Genomic DNA, 26539 nt, shown 5'->3' with positions numbered 1-26539 from the left:
TTTTTAATCTAGATTAATCCTACTGTAATCTTGGAATAGTTCTAAATTAAAATGGCTCACTTGAATACTGCCGAAGGCATTCAGAACATTTGTGCTACCCCAATAATGCAAATAATGACTAAAAGTAAGACTTTGAAAACAGGTTTCTTAAGCCAGGTGGCGCATTAGACCAGGGGCTCATCTCTGGTTTCCAAAATCCATCACAAACTGCTGGAGAAACTGTTCTACTATGATAATCGGTGATAAAAATAAATGATGTTCAATAAGATGTACTTGTGTTTATTTAGTTAAACATGAATTGTAAACTGCAGGCCTGCATAAGCTTCAAACAGCGATTTTAATCACCTTTATTCGGCTAAAGTAATAAATGAACAAAACAGAAATGGAATTAAGACTTGTGGAGAGTCAAAGTGAACACCACGATCAAACTATTACCGCCATGTACGACTTTGCCATATTTTCCGACAAGATCAAGACACCCGGCTGTCAGTAAAGGACTGCACAAACACACACACACACACACACACACACACACATCGCAAAATGCAAATGTTTTTTTATTCTTTCCATTTGGCGTGCGTTATGAAATTCCATAACACTCTCACCAGTCCTCACTCCTTATTTGCGTCTAATACCCCAGTTTGTCACGGGGGCATGAATGAAATGTTTGTGAGTGAAATTGTGATGTGAAACTGCCAAACTGCAGTTAACTCTTACATGAAAGCACTTCATGTAAACACCTTTATTATATCATTGTCAATTAAGGCAAATAACTAATTACAGATGTCCATGTAAGCGTAGTCAGTAGTGTCTTAGAAGTAAGTGAAAGATCCAGAAGGGCATCCTGCTGATTTGATTTAGAACGGGACTTTTTTGTCGAACGGCTCACCGGTTTGAATTTCGTTCACCGTCATTCATTTTAAAAAGCACCCAGTCCATTTTATTTGTATATGTTTTACTCGAATGCATAAACTCTAAAGGTGCCTGATAGTCAGATGTGGAGCTAACATTAATCAGATTCACTCTACTGAACTTCATCTAAGTTAGCACGTCACGTTTGATGTGGTAATTTCACAGTAGGAATACACACAGGTTCGAAGGCTCGTTCTGTACAGTGCAATTCGGCCAGGTATACATCCGCGCTAAAATATCAAGGTGAAACTCATCATAGCTTGCATAAAATAGACCCAGCTCCCAACCCAACTTTGAGAATATATTAACAGCGATATTTTTTTATCGCCTGATAGGAGTCTCAATGCAACATGCTAACATATATGCCACGACTATATATAGTATACATTAGAAGCTGCCTAGGTAGGGAACTCACAGGTTTTGGAACAGACTCAACATGTGTGTGTGGATGCAAAAGAACCTGAGAAACTCAGATTTTTTCAGAGCAATCAACTGATCCCTCATCTGTCAGAGAAAGAGCTCTTTGCTTTTTTCCCCCCTCTTTCATCATAACTGATTAATGTGTGGACTCGAGATGGGAGAGCTTTTAAAATTCCTTTAATAATGAGTTCCTCTGAGGTTGCATTAAATTCTCTTTGCCGGTTTTTCTCCGCGTCATGAAGCTGCAGAAGTTCTGCACCCAAAACCAGGCGCGGGTTTCCCCCCTTAAATTAGCCAGAATTATCCTTTGAAGGTCTGGCTTTCTGCAGTAAATTACACGTACGGTCCAGTTTCGCTTTTGGAAGGCCCTCGCTCTTCTGCGCGCTCAAACTTTAAAGAGAATAATTGTACGGGTCTTTGAACACCAGCGGCGTTAATTTGACGCATGGTAGTCTGAGGTCCATAATGTTTTCAAAGGCGGCCGAAGCCATTTCTGCACAATGAGCACAGATGGAGGGTCGCTAGTTAGCGACTGTGTAATGAGATATCAAGAAAGGGGGGGAGAAGGGGGAGACACAGGATTGCATGAGAAGCACGACCCATTGATCTCACCATTATTAGACTGAAGTTTTTAAGAGAACTGAATTCTCAGAGATTTGAGATTCTGTCTGCATAGAGAACACTGACACACACACACACACAGTTAAAGGGAGAGATCACTCAAAAATGAAAGTTTACTGTTCATTTACTCGCCCCCAGGCCTTGCAACATTGACTTTTTTTCTTTTTTGGTAAGTCTTCCATGACACCTTCATAATAGCGTCATTCACTCAGCTAAGATGGCATTGTTTATTAACTTGTCATAAATCTGTCATAAACATAACAATCATTAGGCCGTTATAAATGTCTGATGAATATTTTTCTGATCTCTTTGTACAATGGAACAACTAAATTTGTCATCAAATTTGATCATTTAAAGCAGGGGTGTCAAACTCAATTCCTGGAGGGCCGAAGCCCTGCACAGTTTAGTTCCAACCCTGCTCCAACACACTTACCTGTAGGTTTCAAACAAGCCTGAAGGACTCAATTAGTTTGATCAGGTGTGTTTAATAATTGTTGGAACTAAACTGTGCAGAGCTGCGGCTCTTTTGGAACTGAGTTTGACACCTGTGCTTTAAAGTGTCTAACTGCATCATTAACATTGATTAACATGTAACGACAAATTTACTTTGTTTCACTGAAGCTGAGGTCAAGGGTAATAGTAATGATAGTGTTATAACAATCATAATGGCCTCACAACAGTCATGTTTATGACAGATTTATGACAGGTTGTGTGTATGACAAGAATAGCCAACCCAGGCTCATTCTGGCAACGTGGTCGTCTGGAGACCACGAAATACGTCCCAGGAGGTACATATTTGTGCAGTTTTTGTTTTCGCGAATACTTGAGAGGCCACTGTGTGCGCTTTTTCGCATCTCGAACGCCTCTCGCGGGCTGTTCTCGCATAAAGCCGCTGGAGGCCGCTGTCAAATGACCGTCTGTCCGACTGACCGTCTGTCCGACTGACTGAATGACTGAATGATTGATTAGGCGACCCACCCTCCTCATCCTCCTTCTCTAAACCCAACCGGTTTTACCAATTGACCCGGCTGCTCGCCCGCCTGCCCGCTTGCTTTCCTAAACCCAAGGAATGATTTACAAAAGCTGTCCAAAAAAAGTCGTTTTTGGATTTCACCACATTCCCGCCTTGTTATGAACTCGTTCACTTTATTTTTTGGATTCAGTTTTTGTCTTACCGGATTTCTGGTACTGTCTTTCCCTGATTCGAACCCGGTCGTCGCCGTCGGCTCTCCACTCCGCCGACGTACACGACAAGCTAACTGGACAAACTGGTTGCGGCGAGAAAGCCTTCCACACGAAGTTAAACTGTCAGCCGGCGAGCGCGAAGAGGAGCGGCGTCACACCGTCTCATAGCGTACACTTAAAAAAATTCAATGTAGCCATACTTACCTCCAGCCAAAAATTGCGATCTCCAGAAACGTCTGCAGGGACCACGTTTTCAGAATGAGCTTGGGTTGAGAATAGTGTAAGAATTTTTTAAATAATAATTCATTTAATTTAGTGTCCATTTCACTCAACTTTTATTTTTATACTCATTTTTTCTTTTTTAAAAGTAACTTTTATGTTGATGTAATTCAGTTACTAACTCAGTTACTATTTGTGAAAGTAACTAGTAACTAATACACGGAATCTGCACGATTTCTGCAGATTTTTAGCTCATCATAAAGTCTATGAATTTACTTGTGTAAATTTATATGTATTCAGCTTTTAAATAGACTTCACTAATATTATTGTGATATAATAATAATAATAATAATAATAATAACAATAACAATAATAAAATTTTTACGTGATTTATTTATATTACAGTTTGTAAAGTAATATTTTCTGTCTTTTAGTAGAGATATTATGTGAGAGACTTGCTTTGTTTACCAAATAAGTGTATCTAATTGGATTTTAATTGTAAACATTAAAGTTAAACATGTATTATTTGTTGATTTTATATATTAAGTTTTTAGTTATGACACTCCTAAAGTCATTCCGCATAAATCTGCATAATTTTTTTTTACAAAATTCTCCGCAAAAATAGCAAAAAAATATCCACAGATTCTATGTGGTCCTACTAATACCTAAATACTTTCTACTAAGTAACGTGCCCAACACTAGTTTTCAGTATGGACATTGATTATTTGTAGCACAATCTGATTATTTAAAATGTCTAGTTTCAGCTATTGAAGTTAAAGTTGTCCAAAACAGTAGTACAGCCCATAATTTAAAACACCCTTTGTCATGTGCGGAATCTTTTGAAGTCACTGGCGGAATTCTTAAGGAAGGAAATTTGGGAAGCTAGAGTTGCGTCGTTGACTCTGACTGGTGCTCTGTCATCTTTGATGTTGCAGGCGAGTCTGTACAGAGGAGGCTGCAGCCGCTTCACGCCCTACTAGAGAGACTATATATATGTACACACGTAACACACAAAACCACTAGAACATTTCGAAATAAAATGCTTCCAGGTCAGCCGATGACCTCATCTCTCAAGCCCGACTCTCAAGTGGAGGTTGCAGAAATCCTTGAGGAGAAAAAAAAAATCAGAGGAGCAGCTCATAAAATGTGGATTTACTTTTTTGACTATTGAGTTCAGAAACTGGAAATGCATTTGTTTTGTCTGCAAAATGCCAGGGAAATGGAAGTGGTTGGATGTTTGGCTTGATTCTGTGTTTCATTTTTGATCAATGTTGTCAGGTTTATTATGTATATAAAGCTGCTAGTGTGATTTTAGACATGAGACAAAAAGAAAAAAAAAACTCAGGACACTTTTCAACTTTTCACTAAATACACAACCGTCTCAGCAAATCTTCAGATCCACAGGATCTCACCAGGTATCGCCAGCATACAGTACTCTAGTCTACTAGTCTCTGAAACAGTGCAAAAATGATTCTATGTATTACTTATTTTTTGGTTTGTTTTTCATTACAGATATCTAGAAAAAAAAAATGAAATCTAGAAGCAAAAAGACAGAATATAAAGGAAATTTTTTTTCTGTTGAACATATCAAAATTCAAATAGTTTGTTATATGTTATATAAACCATCTTAATTTGAAGAAAAAAAGACTACTTTTAACTGCATTGGCATTTATTTCTCATGTCTTTTTCAGTCATTTTGCTTCTCGAGTAAATGTATATTAATTTAAAAATATTTAGACATTTATACTAAGAAAATCTTTTTTTTTTTTTTACTGTAGTTTGGTTCTTGTGTAAATAAGCAGGTGTTTTTGTTGTTGGGCTTTTATTTGAAGGGTTTCTATGCATGATATTCCAGATTTGAGAGGATTTCGGCCCTCTCACATTTGCACTAACTTACCTCTGTGCACAGAGGACAGGTTTAACTCAAATTAACTCATGCTGTGGACAGGTTTAACTCATGATAACTAGTGCTGATAGCATATGTGTGAACAATTTATTAATATATTGCAGTTTCACTATAGGGAATAATGTAGTTTTATAGATTAACAAAGTGACTTGGGGGAGCAATATATGGATGAAAAGAAGACTTAAAGGGATAATTCAACCAAAAATGTCATTATTGTGTCATTATTTACTCACCTTTCACTTGTTCAAAACCTGCTTGAGTCTCTTCTCTTGAACACAAACAGATATTTAGAAAAATGCTGGTTGCTTGGACCCATTGACTCCTATAGATGTCAATGTGCCCCAGCAAACATAATTTATCACAATATTTTATTTTGTGTTCAACTCATAAAGGTTTTAAACCACACGAGGGAGAGTAAATGATGAGGTCATTTTTTGGGTGAACTATCTCTTCACGATTTATGAAGATTTAAAAGGTTATGCTGAGAAATATTTAAAAAATGCTGAAATAACTAAAAAAGACAACATTTTAAAGAAGATATGGTGGATTTAAGCAGATACACTGATACGTAAATAGATTTATGAAAATATTTACGAAGACAAGGTTTAGTTGGATTTGATACACTGGAACAAAGAGAAATACTTCGATTTAGGGCAAGACACCACAGATTTTTTTTCACGTAATTGTCAGTTTTGCTTTAGCTTGTCTACTTCTAGACTAGTGAAAAGAGAATTGAGGAATACTCAGTATTTTGTTAAAGATATATCTTGTTTTTTTTTCCCTTGAATTCAGCAGCACTTACACAAACCAAATGTAACATGTTTTATTGCAGTCTTTAATCTGAAGGCTTTTGCTGTGGGGTTTGTTCATGTTTAATTTTTGCGTAATTTACATAACTTTGAATTTCAAATTTGCAAATTTCTTTAAATTCAGTTACCTCACAATTTTTTTTATCTACTTCAACAACAGTTTCAGAAGCTAAACTTAATACCTGTATTCATATCTATATTCTTAAAGTTTTTACTGTGGGGTTTGTTCAAATTTAATTTTTTGCCTGATTTATATAACCTTCGCTTTAATTACCATGCATATCTTTAAAGGATGTTTTCTCAAATTTTCTCTTTTTTTCACTTCAACAACATTTACATGTAGTAAACTTAATAGTTTTGTTTATATCTGTATTCTGAAGGTGTTTACTGTGGGGTTTGTTCAGATTTCATTGTTTGTCTCATTTATATATGAATTTCAAAAACCACAAATTTCCTTAAATTCGGTCGTCTCACTTTTTTTTTTTTTTTACTCCAACAACACTTTCAAAAGCTAAACCTAATAATTGTATTCATATCTATATTCTGAAAGTTTTTACTGTGGGGTTTGTTCCATTTTCATTAGTTGTCTCATTTATATAGCTTTACATTTGAATTACCACACATCTTTAAAGTAAGTTTTCTCAAGTTTAGTTTTTTTTTGTTTGTTTTTGTTTTTTACTTCAGCAACACTTCTCATACACTAAATTTAATAGCTTTATTAATATCTACATTCTGAAGGTTTTTACTGTGTGGTTTGTTTAAATTGCATTGTTTGTCTGATTTATATAACTTTAAATTTTAATTACCACACATTTATCACATGTATCTTTAAAAGCTGTTTTCTCGAAAATATATATTTATTTCTTCAGCAGCACTTACATGCACTAAAAACTTAATAGTTTTATTCATATCCATATTCTGAAGGTTTTTACTGTGGGGTTTGTTGAAATTAAATTTTTTGTCAGATTTATATAACAATGCATTTCAATTACCGCACTTATCTTTGAAGTAAGTTATTTCAAGGTTGAGTTTATTTTTAGCAACACACACATGCACTAAAGTTAATATTTGTATGCATATCTATAATCTATATTCTGAAGGCTTTTACTGGGGTGTGTTGAGTCATCATTTTGTCTGATTTCTGTAGCATTTAATCCCTAAAGAGGTAAAACTGTATTTTTCTGATTTCGGACAATAATTTCTGATTAAAGGAGTAATAAAAAAGATATTCAAAATCCTTTTAGCATTTAAAAAAAAAACTTTTATGTCTAAAATGTCAGCAAAATGAAACAATAATGTTTAAATCTGGCTCTATCCAGTGTTTGTGGATCAGAATCTATCAGAATATCTTAAAAAAAAAGTTTTCTACTTTAGCAGCACTTACATGTACTAAGTTAAATAGTTTTATTAATAGCTATATTTTGAAGGTTTTACTGTAAGGTTTGTGGATATATCATTTTGTCTAAATTCTATAACATTTTATCCCTAAAAACACTTAAAAATATATATTTTCTGACTGCTTAAAGTATTTTTAATTAAAGACTGTAAATTTATGTTACAAAGAGATATCCAACCCCCCTGCAGTAAAAACTTTTCAGCAAAATTAGTGTTTTTATCCAGTTTCCAGTTAAAACATTTGGAGTATTTTAGAAAATAACATAATATTTATTTAGATATCACATCGAAACATTCAAAAAAACGTAAATCTTAATTTAAACTTTAATTGTGATACATTTCAACATTTCTAAACTTTGTTCATCTGTAGTGTCTTGTCTTAAATCTTTGGAAGGTATAAAAAGGATTAAATGAGATGCAGGGAGAGCAGCTGCCTCTTGTCTTCATCAGATGTCATGAAAAGGTTACTGTTTTACTCCAGACCTTCAATCTCAGTGAATTAATAATTAAATGTGAATGAGATCAGAGCAAGTGTCTCTGCCTCATCGATTTAAATGCAAAACGCGCTCAAGTGGTGTGACATTTTTAAGAATGAAGGTGGAAACTCTCAAGACGGCAGTCCTGAGCTCAAATGTTGATGCTTTAGACTGAATTCAGCTCTTATGCTTCCAGTAATATAACTTTCATGAGCTGTAAATGATGTGACTTGATTCTTTCAATTAGGGCTTTATATGGGGCTTACAATATGCCAAAACAATCTAAATTTGAATTTTTGTTGATTTTAATTATTAACAATTTGTCAGTTTTGAATTATAAGGTTCTGACATTTTTTGTTAAAATTGAGTTATTGACTTATTCTTATTAAATAACAACTTATTTACATTGTTGGATTTTATATATATATATATATATATATATATATATATATATATATATATATATATATATATATATATATATATATATACATGCGTTTCTTACATTTTAGGACTTATTATTTTAAAAAAGTGTTACACACATACTGTTTGTTATATGGAATGCCAAAACTTTGAAGCTCAATATCTCAAAATGATTCAGAACGCAGATAGAACCTTATAATTCCAAGGTGACAAATTGTTATTTAATAAAACTGAATATTATATGTAATTAAAAAAAATAATTATAAATTTTATCTGATATTGTTGGATATTGAACATCTGACTTATAAGGCAACTTATTTTTTTCAAGGCAGATTTTTATAGATATATTTTCAAACTTTTTTTTTTTTTCTAAATTTTTAGACTGCAGATATCCAGTTTGTAAAATTACAGTTTCAACTTCTTTATCTTGAAAACTTGAAACTGTATTTTTACAAAGTGGGTATTCAGTTTACGAGGAATTCAGAATGAAAACTTTTTTGAAAGTTCAAAAATGTCTTAAAAATCTGCCTTAAAAAAGATGTTGTGTTAAATTTCAGATGTTCAATGTTACGAAATAACCTAACATTAACAATAAGTTAAGAAATTTAAATTAGGACATTTAAAAAAAAAAAAGTCTGATAGCATATAATATTGAGTTTTATTAAACTACAATGGTTAATAATTAAAATGAACAAAAATCATTTCAGATTGTTTTGGCATATTTTAAGCTCCATACTTTCTTTACAAGGTCAAAGTTGAAACTTACAGTAAATTTGAATGCTGTGATACAACATTTGATCGATGCACATTGTGAAAGGGCCTTTAATATTTGTAGACTTCAGAAATAATAAAACGGTTTTGTCTTGTTTTACAAATATTTCAACATTCCTAACACACATTTACTTAAGAATAGAAATCGCATGATACATCAAGTATTGCGCAAATTAGTTTAAAACAAAAATAAATATAATTGTAATCATTTGGTTACTTTTTTCCTAATATGTTATATCTGTTTGCTTCTCAAGGAAATGATTTAAGAATGTTTCTTGGTGTTTTTACAGAAACAAGACAAAAAAATAGTAATTAAAAAAAGTTTAAATGTTTAAAAGTTAGCAATGTTTACACACAATCATGTCAGCAGAAATTGAGATAATCAGATTCAAATTCGGCTTTTATATTTAGAGTCAGTCACTTTCATTATAAGTGTGAGTGCAAAGTGTAAATTACGGTATTACCAGCCTGATCTCACGAGAAAATGTAAGTATTTTACGTTTTGCCAGTTTAGTGGCTAATTCGTACGAATTGGTATGAGTTCAGTCGTACGAAATTGTACGATTTTAAAAAGGAGGCGTGGCACCTGACCCCACCCCTAAACCCAACCGTCATTTAGTGGATGAGCAAGTCGTACTAAAGTGTACGAATTAGATCGTACGAATTCATACGAATTAGCCACTAAATCAAAAAGTTACGAATTGCCATGAGATTGTGTTGGTATTACTCATAAGTTTGGTGTTTACATAAAATTTTGTGGTTTTTATGATATTCAGTCATTTGCTTTGCTTATTTTGAGAGAGCTCTTGTTATATTTTGCTTTTATTATTTAAAACCTTTTTTATTTTTCAGAATTTAACAAAAGAGAAACACTTTAGTGCACGTGCAAAGTAAAAAAAGTACATTTTCCAAGGGAAAATTGCATTAAAGTGTAAAAGCATCCAGTATACAATGTTTTTGCACTGAATTACGGTCTATGTCGGTCTCTAACAGACATATGCTCTATGTATTTTCTTCTGTTTTGACCTTTTAATGCTGGTGATGGTGAAGTTCATGCAGAAAGAGCCTCTGTAGATGAGGAAGATGTGATGTTGTGGTTTATATGCACTGTGTTGACTCAATGTACAAAGAACCAGCAGACCTGTTTAAGCTATGAACACATACGATTATGTGTTTGCTAATTGTTATTATTTTATTGTTGATTACATGTGTCATATGAACTTTTTAGTATAATCAATCTGCAACTCATAATATCAACATATCAGCACAAGGATTAATATGAATATTACTCACATCTATGAAGTCTTCTGGTCTTGACTCATTCAGACCGCTGTGTTTACCTGCTGATTAAGCAAAAAAATTGTGGTTAGAGTGAAAAAATAAAAAAAATGAAAATGCAAAAAAGGTTTGTAAATATATGTATATGTATACTCTTCTTATGCATTTCAATACACACATACTGTTGAAGTCAGAATTATTAGCCCCCCTTTGATTTTTTTTCTTTTTTAAATGTTTCCCAAATTATGTTTAACAGAGCAAGGAAATTTTCACAGTATGTCTGATAATATTTTTTCTTCTGGGGAAAGTCTTATTTGTTTTATTTCGGCTAGAATTTTTTAGATTTAGATTTTTTTAACACTATTTTAAAATTAAAATTAATAGCCCCTTTAGGCTGTATTTATTTATTTATTTATTTATTTATTTGTTTGTTTATTTATTTATTTATTTATTTATTTATTGATGGTCTACAGAACAACCCAAGGTTATACAATAACTTGCCTAATAACCCTAACCTGCCTAGTTAACCTAATTAACGTAGTTAAGCCTTTTAATGTCACTTTAAGCTGTATAGAAGTGTCTTGAAGAAATATTTAGTCAAATATTATTTACTGTCATCATGGCAAAGATAAAATAAATCAGTTATTAGAAATGAGTTATTAAAACTAATATGTTAAGAAAATGTGTCTCTCCATTAAATAGAAATTAGGGGGAAAATAATTCGGGGGGGTTAATAATTCTGACTTCAACTATATAAATATATATATAGTGGATTTTTACGTGTGTCTGAAATGTTTTATTCTTCAAACTCTGTATGTTTTTTCTTAACTTTTTTTGTCATCTGAGAGTTTTGTCAAAACTGGTTTGATTTAATATATATACAGTATATATACAACCCTGTATATGATGTGGATTCTTGATGTTTATATATAAATACATATGAAGTCATTATAATTCATGAATATGTCTACATAAAATAATGAGTCAGTTGTATACAATTGTGTCCTGTAAACACAAACATAATAATAAATCGACTTTGACTCGGTATGCAACTAAAATAATTGTTGTGTTGTTATAAATGAGGGGAAAAAATGGACACATCGCAATGACGTTTAAACCATGTTTGAAAAGAAATGAAATGAAGATTATGGTTTACAATTAAAATACAAACAGTTTTTCTTGATTATTTACATTGAAATTTGCTCGGTTGCGCATGTTTCTTATTAACGGAGTGTAACAGTGCATGTGAATGCTATTTGGAATTTGGTACGCACCTTAGAAATATAATTATTTACATATTGATTTATTAAAACATATATATTACATAATTAAGACATCACGTATAGGTATGACCAGACAGAATCTGAAGACATTTTTTGCTATTTCTGCACAGAATATTGTGAAAAATTTGCAGATTTATGCAGACTGATTTCGGGAGTATCGTAACTAAAAAACTTAATATGTAAATAAGACGTAATACATTTTTTACTTTTATTTAATGTTTACAATGCAAATCCTATTAGATCTATTTATTTGGCAAACAAAACATGTTTCTCATATCTCTACCATATATCTGCTAAAAGCTATATATAACTATATTTATTATAGAACTATATTATAAGGAAATCATATGGATGTTTTCATATTAGTCAGCAATATTACTGAAATTAAGTTACAAACTGAATAAATATAAATTTATACACATTTACAAACAACTAAATAAATAGACTCGATGATGGGCTAAAAATCTGCAGATTTCTGCGCGCGCAGATTCCGTGTGTGCTTACTTACCTACATATAGGCTAATTAAAATATAGTTAATATATAGGTCAATGTACTGCACATTTATTTATGGTGACAAAATTGCCCAGTGTAGAAAATAGGACAACACTGTAAAAAATGACACACACTCACACATACATAACCACAACATTTTTTAATCATTTCTTTATATATATATATATATATATATATATATATATATATATATATATATATATATATATATATATATATATATATATATATATATATATATATGTAAATGATTAAACAATGTTGTGGTTATGTCTTTTAGAATATATAATATCTATGACTAACACCATGTATAATTTGTTTGATTTATTTTAACTTGGATATTGGTTTTGTTTATTTTATAGCTTAAACAAAGTATTTTTTTAATTAATTATTTTATTGAGTATTATGTTGTTGTTTGATTAACAGCCTAAAATGTAAAATCATAAGTTGTTTAATTAATTAATTTATTAATTTACATTTTTTTTTATTTAGTTAAGTATGATTTTGTTGTGAGGAACAGCCTAAAATGACCAGTTTTCTTCAGTAAATTTAAGCTTTTTTTAAATTAATTATTACACAGATTTTTTATTATAATCTTTATTCACCAAAAACAAAACATAAAGCGTTACTGTAAATTTGATTTAAAGCCAATCATTTTGATCTGGTCCTCGCATAAAGTATCATACAATAATTAAGACAAACACAGCAAAATCCTTTGAGTAAAATTTACTCAGTTCAGAGAGTATTTGGTCCCTCTTTAAATAAGGGCTAACAGGTTGGTAATCAGTAAGGCTGCTGTTTGTGGAGTTGATAATGATCCTCTGCTGAGATTTTGAGAAGTTCAATGTATTCTATTTTCGCTTATTTCGTCTAAGGCTGTGACTGAAGTCAGATGTAGTTTCGCATTTCCCTTCTGTGTTTCTGCTTGTTAACAGCAAGTGTTCATCAGCAGTGCTCAATCCTCACTTACTTAATCCTTTCATTTTCTTTTTTATTAGCTTGAGTAACTTTAACTCAATTTAAAGAGGGACCAAATACTATCTAAACTGAGTCAATTTTACTCTGAGAATTTTTGCTGTGTAGTAATATTTGGGATCGTAAAAACATGAGGGTCTGCTGTATGCTTCACCCTAAAAGTGAAATCATTGCATTAATACTGACTCTACTTTGTTTTATGTCAGTAAATACAGCGAAAGAATAAAACCCGAAAGACAGAGAGACAGAGATCCGAACTGATCACTTCAGGACAGCTACAGGACCACCGTGAGAAAATGGAAAACCAGGCAAAGAACGAAGACAGAACTGTGTGAAAAGTGTCCGGCGGAAAACTCAAAGTGCAAGAATAAAAAAACAGACAGACACAACGAAACAGTCAAAACCTTTTATTTTTCTATATGTTCACGGATGGAGCGGAGACACTTACATGACTATGCGCAGGGATCCTCACGCTATGAACCCGCCCACGACGCCATCCACCAATCAGAGGCCACATACGAAACGGGGAGGAGTCAAAACGGGCAGAAAGCTGCATGACTAATTTGTTTCCGGCGGGTGGAGTCACCGTGCTCTCTGTGATTGGTCGCCTCCTCCGTCTTGTGCTCCTTATATGGTCATCCATTCACCCGCTCTCCTGTGCAGAGACGACGTCGAAATACTACCAGAATTTGATTCGTCCTGTGTGGGTGGAGCCACTGGTTCACTTCATATGATGTCATGACGCTCCTGTTGGCCAAGCTGCTGACCAACGTCCTGTGGTGTTCCTGGTTAGGACTCTGAAACTAATGATGTCACTGCTGATCAATGGGTGGAGCTCGAGGTGAGAGTGTTGGTCCAAAAGGGGGCGGAGCTGAAGTTAAGATAATGGTTTACAATTAAAATACAAACAGTTTTTCTTGATGATTTACATTGATATTTGTTCGGTTGCTCATGTTTCCGATAAGAGTGTAACAGTGCGTATGAATGCTATTCGGCATTTGGTACACGCCTTGGTTTAGAAGTATAATGATTTACATGGTGTTTTTTATGATAGATTTAGTTAAACATATATATATTACAAAATTAGGACATCACGTATAGGCTAATAAAAATATAGTTACTATATAGGCCAATGTACTGCAAATTCAGTTATGATGACAAAATTTCCCAGCCTAAATTAAGAATAAATAAATAAATAAATAAATATAAGAGTAGCACGAGTAGCAGAGTAATATGGCTCTATATTGACACTGATGTGCGTTCACTCGAGGCTGCAGGCCAAGTGCCTTAGTGTCCCACTAGTGACAATATACCACCATATCGCACTGCTACCAGTGTGATATTGCATTTATACAACAGTTTGATGGCATAATCGTGTATATAAAAATGTAATCATACCCAAAAAAGTCTCAAAAATCCTTATGTACAAGGAACTACTTTCTTCCGCAGCTGACCGTCAGAACAGCAGAAACCATTGCTAACCAACATCACTTTAGAGCTAGTATTTAAATGATTCTCTGGGTTGCTAATATCTAAAGTGATAACAATTGTTGCTTACATTTTAAGATTAAAAGGTTAAACGGCATAAAATGCTATCAGTCTACAGAGATTTTCAGTTGCATTCGGGAGATCACAATAATTAACCCTGAAGCCAAAGCAAACACTACTAGATTACTATAGTATAAATACTACGCTATAGAATACAAAAGAGAGTTTAACTTAACAGTTTAATAATGATTTGATCAGCTGCGTGTTGAAATTAATGCTTTATTTTTTTGTTTCAATTATGTTTTTCTTCCCCCCAAAAAAAATAAAACTTGTCATGCTGTCCCTGTTGCCATCTTGTGGCGGAACGTAAACTGTCTTTGCTTTGCTCAGTGACGGGCTGATGGCCGCTGACGCACTAAGTCTCTGAAATTATAAATATTCTAAATAGGCACTATCCTTATAGATAAACTGCATAGTTGCAATATGAACATTTCCATTCTTGCCTAAAAACAAGCCTCAAAAGTACATTACGCTGTCCTACAGTTGCTATATTTGTCAAACTGTAGTGAGTTTATTGATCTGCTGTCGCACGGCTATCAGACTATATATATATATATATATATATATATATATATATATATATATATATATATATATATATATATATAGTTGAAGTTAGAATTATTAGCCCCCCTATGAATTTTTTTTCTTTTTTAAATATTTCCTAAATTATGTTTAACAGAGCAAGGAAACTTTCACAGTATGTCTGATAATATTTTTTCTTCTAGAGAACGTTGTATTTGTTTTATTTTCGGCTAGAATAAAAGCAGTTTTTCATTTTTTAAAAAAGATTTTAGGGACAAAATTATTTGCCCGTTTAAGTTAATTTTTTTTTCATAGTCTACAGAACAAACCATCGTTATAACATAACTTGCCTAATTAATCTATTAACCTAATTAAGCCTTTAAGTGTCACTTTAAGCTGTATAGAAGTGTCTTGAAAAATATCTAGTTAAATATTATTTACTGTCATCATGGCAAAGATAAAATAAATAAATATAAAAAAAGATAAAAGTTATTAAAAATGACTTGTTAAAAATTTTATGTTTAGAAATGTGTTGAAAAGATCTGCTGTCCGTTAAACAGAAATTTGGGAAAAAATTAAACGGGAACGAATAATTCAGGGGTACTAATAATGTGTGCATGTATTTATATATATATATTTATATATTTATATATATATATATATATATATATATATATATATTTATTTATTTATATATATATATATATATATATATATATATATATATATATATATATATTTATTTATTTATATATATATATATATATATATATATATATATATATATATATATATATATATATATATACATAAATATATATATATATATATATATATATATATATATATATATATATATATATATATATATATATATATTATAAATAATAATAATTTATTAAATTGAAGATATAGAATATTTTATGTAATTTATTATGAAAATGCAGTTATTGATACAACCATGTATTTGTGTAGCAAACAAATGCGTGTATTTTCACACCCTATTATTTACAATGCTTTATTACTTCTTTTCTACAAATGCGTAGTCATGTAAACTCCCATTGAGAGTTTTCAAGTCTTATTAACGTTTTATTACTGAAATCTCACCAAGGCTGCGTTTATTTGATCAAAAATATATATAAAATGCTGTACTTTTGTGAAGTATTACAATTGTGTTATATTTTTGAAAGTAGAAGTATTATAATCAATAGCATTACTTATTGTTATATTGAAATTGAAAAATTACTTAATTTTTATGCGGACATTTTTAAAAAGATGAGGTTCAGTAAGACTTTATTTTGAAAGAAATCATTACCTGCATTATTCTAGTATCAATTGATCAAAAGAGTCTGTAAAGATACTGTAATCGTTATTTATTTTTGTTAAAATGCTGTTCTTTTGAAGTTTTTATTAATTAAAAAATCTTCAAAATAGTAATCAAAATAATAAATAAAATATTATCAATAAAATAAAATCTATCACTATCTCCATGAAGAGATATTCAACGGCACAAACGTTTTATTGTTGTTATTATTAAATTATTTATTTATTTAACAATAAAAATTATACATGTTTCTCCATCATAAAATCATCAAATCAGCGTGATTTTAGAAGTCACGCTAAATACTGAAATAATGATGCTGAAAATGCAGCTTTAAACCACAGATATAATTCACATTTTATAACATAGTAATTTAAAATGCAATAATAATTCACAATATTACAGTATTTTTAAAAGACATGTTTAAATCTTAATCCTCATATTATTTACTGCCAATTCAAAAAATAGTTCATGCATTTCATTTGCGTTTATTTATAAACACATCAATGCATCTCTGAGAAGATTTCCGAAACAAGAGCAAGAATGAATGTCCTTGTAAATCAGTCGTAATATTTATGCAACGATTTATGCAAAAATAAAAAGTCATGCTCCGACTAAACTATCAATTCTTTTGTAACCAGAGCTTAAAAAGCGAGATTGATCAGTGATTTTACAGAAGTGTAAGATTACGATGTTTACTCTTAAACCAGGAGACAAACTAACTTCCAGCCAAAACCAACACAAATACATATTTAACATAGAATAAAACGACAAAAAAAAAAGAGAGTATTGTTGATTGAATTATCATAGTGCTATATGAGAAATATATCCACATGTTTATCTACATTAATGCTTCCTTTAAATGATGTTTTACACAAGCAGTGACTGTTAACCTGTACTTTGGTCAGTTTTGTCAGCTGTATGAAGTGTTTCTGGGGTTTGATACGCCTAAAATGATGTTTATTTGCGGGAGGGGAAATGGCTTGAATTTTTTGAAGCGGCTTTTCCCTTTCCACATGTTTTCAGGAATGTATTCATACAGTATATGTTGAGAGTGTAACAGTAGTTATGTATTTGTACATACGTTACATATTTATTATCTGGGTCGGGGCTTGAGAGCAGGGCTTTGTGTGTATGTATGTGCACTTTGTTTGTTTATTTCGTTATTTATTTGTTTTTTCTTAATATATATTTATTTTTCTTGTTTAATTATTATTGTTTATTTTTTTTTATTTTTTTTTTCATGAATAATATTTTTAGTATTTTTATTTTTTATTAATTTGTTTTTGTTATTATTTATTCATTTATTTGTTTATCTTTTTATTTATTTATTTAATATTTATATATTTATCTAGCTTTTCTATCTATCTATCTATCTATCTATCTATCTATCTGTCTGTCTGTCTGTCTGTCTGTCTGTCTGTCTGTCTGTCTGTCTGTCTGTCTGTCTTTCTATCTATTATTTTTATTTATTTGTTTGTTGTTGTTTTTTAATTTATTTATTTATCCTATTTATTTTTTCTTATTTATTTATTTATTTATTAAACATTTTATTTATCTATTTTTTATTTATTTATTGTTTATTTGTTTTATTTTATGTATTTTTTCTTATTTATTTGTTTTGTCTTATTTATTTATTTATTTATCTTTTTTATTTATCTATTCTTTTTCGTTTTTATCTATCTTTCCTTTTTATTAGTTTTTCTAATTTATTTATTTTCCTTATTTAGTTATTCTTCTTATTTTTTTAAGTACTTTATTTAAATTTTTTCTTATTTTTCTCATGAAGTTCAGATTGAGGTGATTGTGGTTGAACACCAAATAGTATGTGTTTATTTTTCAAATAATCAATTGTGTCCACATTTCTTGGAAAACCACATGCATTTTCTCAGATTATTTGTCGCGAATAAAATAGTAAATTTTTTTGTTCTTATTTTCAAAATATTTTTTCATACAATTTTTTTACATTTTAAGAAATTATAATTATTAGTTTTATTTTGAGTTATTAAGCATATTATTCGTTTTATTTTTTTTTAAACCATCAATTTTACGCACATTTCTCAGAATGTGATATTCATGATCTTAAAATAATTTTCACAAATAAAATATTTAATTTTTGTTCCTATTTTCACATTTTTTGTACTATTTTTTTACATTAAATATATATAATATTATTTTTAATGACTTTCTATGAATTGAAGCTAAGATATTAAGCATATCACTTTAAATAAATTCTATTAAAATAACAGTTATTCATTTGTAAAATAATCTCACAATGCTGATGATTTAATGTAGGGATTTATATTTTATTTATTTATTTGCTTTTCAATGATTAATATTTTTAATTAGCATTTATTTATTTATTAGTGCCATATGACAACTGGTTACTGCATCTTGGAGAAGATGAGGAACAATAATATAGTTTTAGCCATATTTTCTAATTATTTATTATTTTTATTTAATGTTATTGTTTTATCTTTAGTTTTCAGATGAGAACAGTTATTTTACATTCATAATTAACAATACATTATTTATTGTTAAAAGTACACATATTACATTTTGACTTTAGGGACTTTTAGTTAATGTTTAGTACATTTTATTTACATTTAAATATGATTGTATTACACAAAACAGAAGCAAGCGAGATTTTTAAAATGCCATTTTCAAATTGTTTAATCTCAGTATTTATTGCATTTTATTTACATTAAACTATGAATGTATTAATGCAAAACAAAAGTTGAACATTTTTAAAATGCCTTTTTCAAATTATTTGTTTTAATCTCACATTTTTCATGAGTCAATTATTAGATTTAATAACAATAGATGTACTATTAAAGTTTATTTTGAATTAGCTATTATTTATTATTATTATAGCTATTATTAGCTATTATTTTTTAGTATTTACCGTTTACTTTTTAATCTCTGCTTAAGTTTATATTCATTTTCTATGCATTTCCATCCGTCTAATTTCTTTTGAATGTATTTATTAGCTCTTTATAATTAATAATCCGCATAATGCTACAGATTCCCCTTCATATTCTGCATGAGGAAAAAAAGATCTGGTAAACTCACACACTCTCCATTGACAATATGCCACAATCCTGAAGCATCCGCGCTCATTATTTTTCCATAAATGCATCTCTATGTATGTGTGTGTGTGAACTGTATTGAACACAAGTTGAAGTAGAACGAGTGTGGAATCATTGTTGAACGGTTGTTTTCTATCTCTGCTGTAAATACAAGCCCTCGACCCCTTTCAGCTCCGGCTAAATCTTGTATTTTGTTCTAAATCGATGATAAGGTTTATTTGTATGGATTTTTAAAGTCTATCTCTTTCTCATTTTTGTAAGCATTCAAAAATATCTTTAAAAAAAAAAGGTTTAAAGGCGAAAAAGCGACAGATAAAGGAGAGAGAGAGATGTGTGTGACGGGTTTGTGTTTTCTTTCTCTTCCTCTATCGCTATACGAGCCTCAGATGAGAAACTCTATTTGTTATTCTGACATTGAAGTTATTTATCATCATTATGACACCATATTTATTACTACCCATTGATATGACCACCATCGTTATTATTATTACATGAATAAACTTGTCTACTTGAGCGTTTGCTTTTGTCTGATCTTTCGCAATATCGTAATAGTTAGCGACGATGGAGTAAACATCAGCCAGACTGTAATATAAATCAATATTTGGCAATATTTGTACCGTCAATATTTGTACTGGATTAGATCATGTGATACACTGTAAAAAAACAATGCTGGGTTCCACACAAGTCCTATAATGTATGTTGTCACAAATCAATTAAGTTAACGTGATAGTTTTTACAAATTTAAGTAGATTGAACATAAAACCATTAAGCTATCCTAAAAAACGTAAGTATTTCGTTTTTTTTGACTCATTTTAAATAAGTAGTTATTTAATCTAGATCAGGGGTTCTCAACTGGTTTGGCCATGGGAGCCATATTTTTACATGGTCATCAAGCCACGACCCAAATTTTTAGGAACTATAATACAATTTTAGGAATTATACTTAATTTGTATTTATTTGTTAATATAAACAAGAAGTTTTCCCAGAGATGGATTGTGGCTGGAAGGGCATCCGCTGCGTAAAAATGTGCTGGATAAGTTGGCGGTTCATTCCACTGTGGCAACCCCGGATTAATAAAGGGACTAAGCCGACAAGAAAATGAATGAATGAATGAATGAATGAATGAATACACAAGTAGTTACAGATAAATCATAAGAAATTCACCAAAACTTTTTTTATTGCTGTCATTTAACAAAATGGATCAAATTATAGAAATATTACAAGGTAAAACCGACAAATACTGTTAATAATAAACTGTTAATAAAACATGTTTTCTGGTTTCTAAATTTTGTTTTAATGTAGAAGGTTTCATGCTGTTTTATGAGAGCACCTCACTAAATATGACACTGAGGCTTTTTTTGTCAATATATATATCCATACTTTACATACTCAGGGTCGTACTCACGCTTCGACATATTTGTTGCAATAATTAAATTAAATTTCACATGTCAAACGGTAGGGTTGTCGCACACGCACTTCAAAATAAAAGTACGATATAAGCAAAATAAGTTAAAAAAAAATTACTTTTGTTGGGGTTTTTTCACCACACACTCTGCGACCCACTAAAAATGTTCCCGCGACCCACCAGTTGAGAAACACTGATCTAGAGCATCTTCTCTCTTATTTATTGTCTTGTTTTTCTCTTATGTGAATTTTGTAACCCAGGTTATTAACCCAGGCTTATTCTGAACACGTAGTCCTATGGACATTTCTAGAGACCGCGAAATGCGTCCCGGGAGGTACGTATTTTTGCAGTTTTTGTTTTCGCGAATCAACGAGAGGCCGCTGCGAGCGCTTTTTCGTATCTCAAGTGTCGCTCGCGAGTGCCCGCTGTTCTCGCCTAAACCCACCAGAGGCCGCTGTCGAACGACCGTCTGTCTGACTGGCTGAATGATTGACTAGGCGACCGGCCAATCGACTCACCCACTCTCCTCTTTCCCTAAACCCAACCAATTTTACAGATTTATCCCTAAATTCAACCAACGATTTACAAAAGCCGTCCAGAAAAAAGAAAAGCCCTTGTCTGATTTTTACCACGTTTTTGGACTTTACCACATTCTCATTCTGTTGTGAACTTGTTCACTTCATTTTTGGATTCTGTTTTGGTCTTACCTGATTTCTGGTACCACTCATCCCTGGACTCGAACCCAGTCGTCGTCATCATCGTTGTTGGGGTCAGCTCCTCTCTGCATCTCAAGTCCACCGACGTACACGACGAGCTAACTGGACAAACTAGTTGCAACTGGAAAGCCCCCCCAGGTACTAACCAGGCTCTGCACTGCTCAGTAAGTAATCAATCTTAGGCTGCAGGGTGATATGGCGGTGGAATCTTCACTACTTCACATTCCTGCTCTGATTACTGAATAATCAGTCGCAGGGCTTTCTTCAGCAGACTGCAGAAATCAATTTTACATCCTGAATCAGGCCAATGAGCTCTGACATTAACCCGATGAGAGCCGACGAGTGAAACACACCAAACACAGTAGCCTGACCAACGAAACAAGGAGGCCCAATGGCTAACTGTCAGCTTGGTGTGTCCTGGTCCGTGAGGGATAGTTCACCCAAACAATGAAACTGAAACGTCTGGTTTTAGTTAGTGTTACGTTTCGGGAAATCTGCGTAAGTGTGTCTCTCACTCTTTCGCGCTCTCTCTTGCGCACACGAGCACTTGTTCTCTGTCTTGCTCCTTTCTCTTTCGGTTTCACAGGTTCAACCCACTTTGGATTGTTATTGGTTGTAGGATTGGTCAATCTTCCTTATCTTCGATGACGTGGCAGCTTCTGCAGCCAATCTGAGTGGTCGACAGGTTTTTAAAAAGACGACAAGTGGGATGCCGGACAGTATTTGCAATTCTGTTTTGTTCTTTGTTTTGATCTGCCTCCCGTTATTTCCTTTGTTTTGGCACTTAATATTGCTTTCTCAAAGTTGTTATTGCCATCTTGTTTATTTTCAACATTTTTCTTATTTATTCTTCATTCGAGATCATATGTTGATTTTCTTTGTTTTCCCCGTGGGATTTGAAGAGGTAGATGTCACGTGACTTACATCCTTACAACACCTACTGAACCTGTGTATAGACACACCAGGTTTATATGGAACCCCGGAAGGGACGTAGTGGAGGAGAAAAAAATTGGCTGGGTGAAAAAAAAAAATGGGTGAAAGAAAAAAAATGGGTGGGAGGAAAATATATATTTCTAAGCTTTTGCGTTCCCTCGCAAAGTTTTGCGTTCTCTCGCAAAACTGTTTCTCCACAAACACTTCCTGTTCACTTCACTCACGTAAACCCTCCTGTTTTTGCCGAAATTCTCCCATATTTTACCATTCTACCCCCCTTTCTTTACATTACTGTGCACTGATCGTCGCCTTTCACTTTGCAACCTCTGAACCATTGAATGCATGTATAAGCGCTGACTGACAGACGCGCTTCGTACAATAAACTGATTCCAGATCAGCGTCTGTACGCACCATTTAAAGGGACACTTCTGTTATCAAACAAGTGAGCAGCAAATGAATCTCATGTTTTGTTTAGTTTGATAACAGAGGTGTCTCTGTAAGAATGCACAGATCTATAATGTATGCAGTCCATTACTTTAGAAACTGTTTGTGCTCATTTAAGAGAAAATAAGCTGTTTAAAATAAAACATGCAGGACGGAGATGTTTCATATTATTAGTGTATTTGTCTGTTTAAACATACACCCGCTCCTCTGTAAATGGCGCGTACAGACGCTGATCTGGGATCAGTTTATTGTATGGAGTGCGTCTGTCAGTCAGCGCTTATACATGCATTCACTGGTTCAGAGGTAGCATATGAAAGTCGAGGATCGACGCACAGTAATGAAAAGAAAGTGGGGTAGAATGGTAAAATAAGGGAGAATTTCGGCAAAAAACGGGAGGGTTTACGTGAGTGCAGTGAACAGGAAGTGTTTGTGGAGAAACAGTTTTGCGAGGGAACGCAAAACATCTTTGCGAGATAACGCAAAACTTTGCGAGGGAACGCAAAACATCTTTGCGAGGGAACGCAAAACTTTGCGAGAGAACGCAAAAACTTAGAAATATATATTTTCATCCCACCCATTTTTTTCTTTCACCCATTATTATTTTTTTCACCCAGCCAATTTTTTTCTCCTCCACTACGTCCCTTCCGGGGTTCCGTAGGTTTAGGAGTGAGCGCTGGCTTTGTATTTTTCTGTTTGGTTAGATTAGAGTAGGTAAGTTCGGGCGTGTAAATGCCGAAGACTTGCTTTCGATTATTTTGTTTTCAGTTAGGTAAAAGGTGTAGGTCCTCCTTTTGTGGCCACTACAGCATCAATTAGTCTTAGAGATGACAGAGAAAAGTCCTGCACAGTGGCCAGAGAGATTTTGAGCCATTGGTCTTGCAGAATAATCCCCAAGTCACTATGTGATGCTGGTGGAGGAAAACATTTCCTGACTCGCTTCTTCAAAACACCCCAAAGTGCTCGATAATATTCATATCTGATGATTGTGCAGGCCATGGAAGATGTTCAACTTCACTTTTATTATCGTCCTGATACCCGGCACCGCCTTCAGGATACAATGTTTGACCCATTGGGTCACACGATCTTCCAAAAGGGTTCAGTAGTCCTTAGCAGTGACGCACCAATCTAGCACAAGTATTGGCCGTAGGGAATGCCTTGATATTGCAACTTAAACCATCACTGATACACACCCATGCTTCACTTTTGGGGCTTCTCCACACCGGAACTCTCCCAGATGTGGGAAAGACAATGAAGAAAGACTCATCAGAGAACAATACATTGTTTTACATTGTCCAAAGTCCAAGATTTGCACTGCTGGCACCATTGAAACCAATGTTTGGCATTGGCACAAGTGATCAAAGGTTTGGCTATAGCAGCCTGGCCGTGTATATTAACCCGGTGGAGCTCCCGACCAACAGTTTTGGTGGAAACAGGAGAGTTGAGGTTCACATTTAATTCTGTAGTTGTGCAGCAGCGGTTTTATGTTTTTGGATATTTTTTTTTGGATACAATCCCTTTCAGACAGCTTCATCTTGCATCCACAAAACTCCTGTTGGATGTTGTTTGTCTTCTTGGTGGTTTGCTGACATTACTCTGGATACCGTAGCTCTTGACACATCACAATGACTTGCTATCTCGGACACGGATGCACCAGCGAGACAATTCGTCCTCTTTTGAACTCTGATATGTCATTCATAATGTTGTGTGCATTGCAAAATTTCAAGGAAAACTATGCTATTACTGTAATTAAACCTTTACACTCTGCTCTTACTGGTGGAGTGTGCAGTCAATGAAGATTGACCACCGGGTTGGTCAAATTTAGCCATAAAACCCCAAACACTAAATTGATGACTATATTCACACGTGCCAAAACTCTTTGACCAGGCTATAGATTGAAGTTAACAATATTGTTAAGTCTAATAAATAATCAATTTCTTACACGGACAGCCAATGCACTGTAAAATAATCATTGTCAACCTTAAATTTTCAAGCTGAATCAAATTAATCCTATGAGTCCATTGAACTTATGATATAATATAATGTTAAACTACCTTAAAACAGCTTGTATAACTTATAAAATTAAGCTTAATAAGTTAAAACGAACTAAAAACATACAACGTCATGACTCATAATTCTTTTAAAGTGTGTGTGTTTAATTTTAATCTAAAAAGACTGTTACCACTGACTGTCGTTATTTAAATCACCACGAATGCAGCCTAAATCATCAGTGTTCTACTGAAGAAAAGAAGGCACCTACAAATTACTCACCTGTGGGTGAGTAAATGAACAGGAAAGTTTAATTTCTTGGTGAACTATCCCTTTAAGAAGGTATTGGTGACTCCTGCCTCAGGGATTGTGAGTGTGATGGAGAGCAGGAGACATAGTTTGTCTTCCTCCGGTTTCTCCCTCAGGACAGTGAGATGGAAAGCAGCTGTCCATCACCTCCAGCGTTTATCTGAGAGAGATGGAAAGCGCATTGATCTCCATGAATCAGCCTCTGCACAAACACACACACACACACACACATGCTCTTACACTGAGACTTACAGACCATGATGAACTGTGAAACATCTCCACGAACGCGCTGGAGGTGCAGATGTGAAATAAACAAATGTCACTGATAACCAACACGCACATCACCAAACACGTACATGTAATGTTCCCCTAATGTTAGTTTTTGGTTTCCATTTGGTTATTTTTTAAAATAAAATATTTATTATAATTGGTGGAATAGTTGGTGGTTCATTCTGCTGTTGCGACCCCTGATAAATAAGGGACCAAGAGGAAGGGACTAAGACTATACATTAATTAATTAATTTTGCTTCGTCTTAGTCTCTTATAAATCAGGGGTCACCACAGCAGAATGAACCGCCAACTATTTCGGCATATGTTTTACACAGCTGATGCCCTTCCAGCCGCATCCTATAGGGAAACACCCATATACACTCATTCTCAATTTAGTTTTAGCCAATTTAGTTTATTCAATTCCCCAATAACGTATGTGTTTGGACTGTGGGGGGAAACCAGAGCACCCGAAGGAAACCCACACTAACACGGCTAAAACATGCAGACTCCATACAGGAATGCCAGGACTTGAATCAGCAACCTTCTTGTTGTGAGACGACAGTGCTAACCACTAAGCCACTGTGTCACACTATATATATATATATATATATATATATATATATATATATATATATATATATATATATATATATATATATATATATATTTATATTGAAAGAAATATCAATATATATGTTGATAAACCAGGACAAACGCAACTGAGTACAGAAACTTTACTCTTGAAGTACAGCGTAGGGATACTCACTTCCACATGGTATGTCCCTGCAGTCGACTATTGCTCAGAT

The 26539-nt window shown here is 32.8% G+C and overlaps 2 protein-coding genes across 42 annotated transcripts in view; one reads left to right on the top strand and one right to left on the bottom strand.

The window, feature by feature from the left end:
* rbfox3b (RNA binding fox-1 homolog 3b) overlaps positions 1-26539 on the top strand; it is a 997536-nt gene that overhangs the window by 563759 nt on the left and 407238 nt on the right. For 18 of the 38 annotated variants that reach the window (XM_087243785.1, XM_087243780.1, XM_087243783.1 and 15 more), the window contains one exon: positions 13394-15007. The exons of 1 other annotated variant lie outside the window; for it this stretch is intronic. In XM_087243785.1, coding sequence (XP_087099911.1) covers positions 13394-13396 — 3 coding nt within the window. In that variant the 3' untranslated portion in view covers positions 13397-15007. Of the gene's footprint in view, positions 1-4292; positions 8528-13393; positions 15008-26539 lie in introns of those variants that run through there. 19 more of the 38 variants (XM_087243777.1, XM_087243778.1, XM_087243757.1 and 16 more) reach the window with 2 other exon arrangements.
* trim35-10 (tripartite motif containing 35-10) overlaps positions 9969-26539 on the bottom strand; it is a 41865-nt gene continuing 25294 nt past the window's right edge. For 2 of the 4 annotated variants that reach the window (XM_087243657.1, XM_087243653.1), the window contains one exon: positions 24672-25665. In XM_087243657.1, the coding sequence (XP_087099783.1) occupies positions 25659-25665 (7 nt within the window). In that variant the 3' untranslated portion in view covers positions 24672-25658. Of the gene's footprint in view, positions 10481-23863; positions 25666-26539 lie in introns of those variants that run through there. The other 2 variants (XR_015480219.1, XM_087243656.1) reach the window with 2 other exon arrangements.

This window comes from Danio rerio, chromosome 3 (genome assembly GCF_052040795.2).
Source record: "Danio rerio strain M-AB ecotype USA chromosome 3, GRCz13ab, whole genome shotgun sequence".
Classification (NCBI taxonomy): Eukaryota; Metazoa; Chordata; class Actinopteri; order Cypriniformes; family Danionidae; genus Danio; species Danio rerio.
The sequence above is the reverse complement of the archived record's forward strand: the minus strand, read 5'-3'. Positions and strand labels throughout refer to the sequence as shown.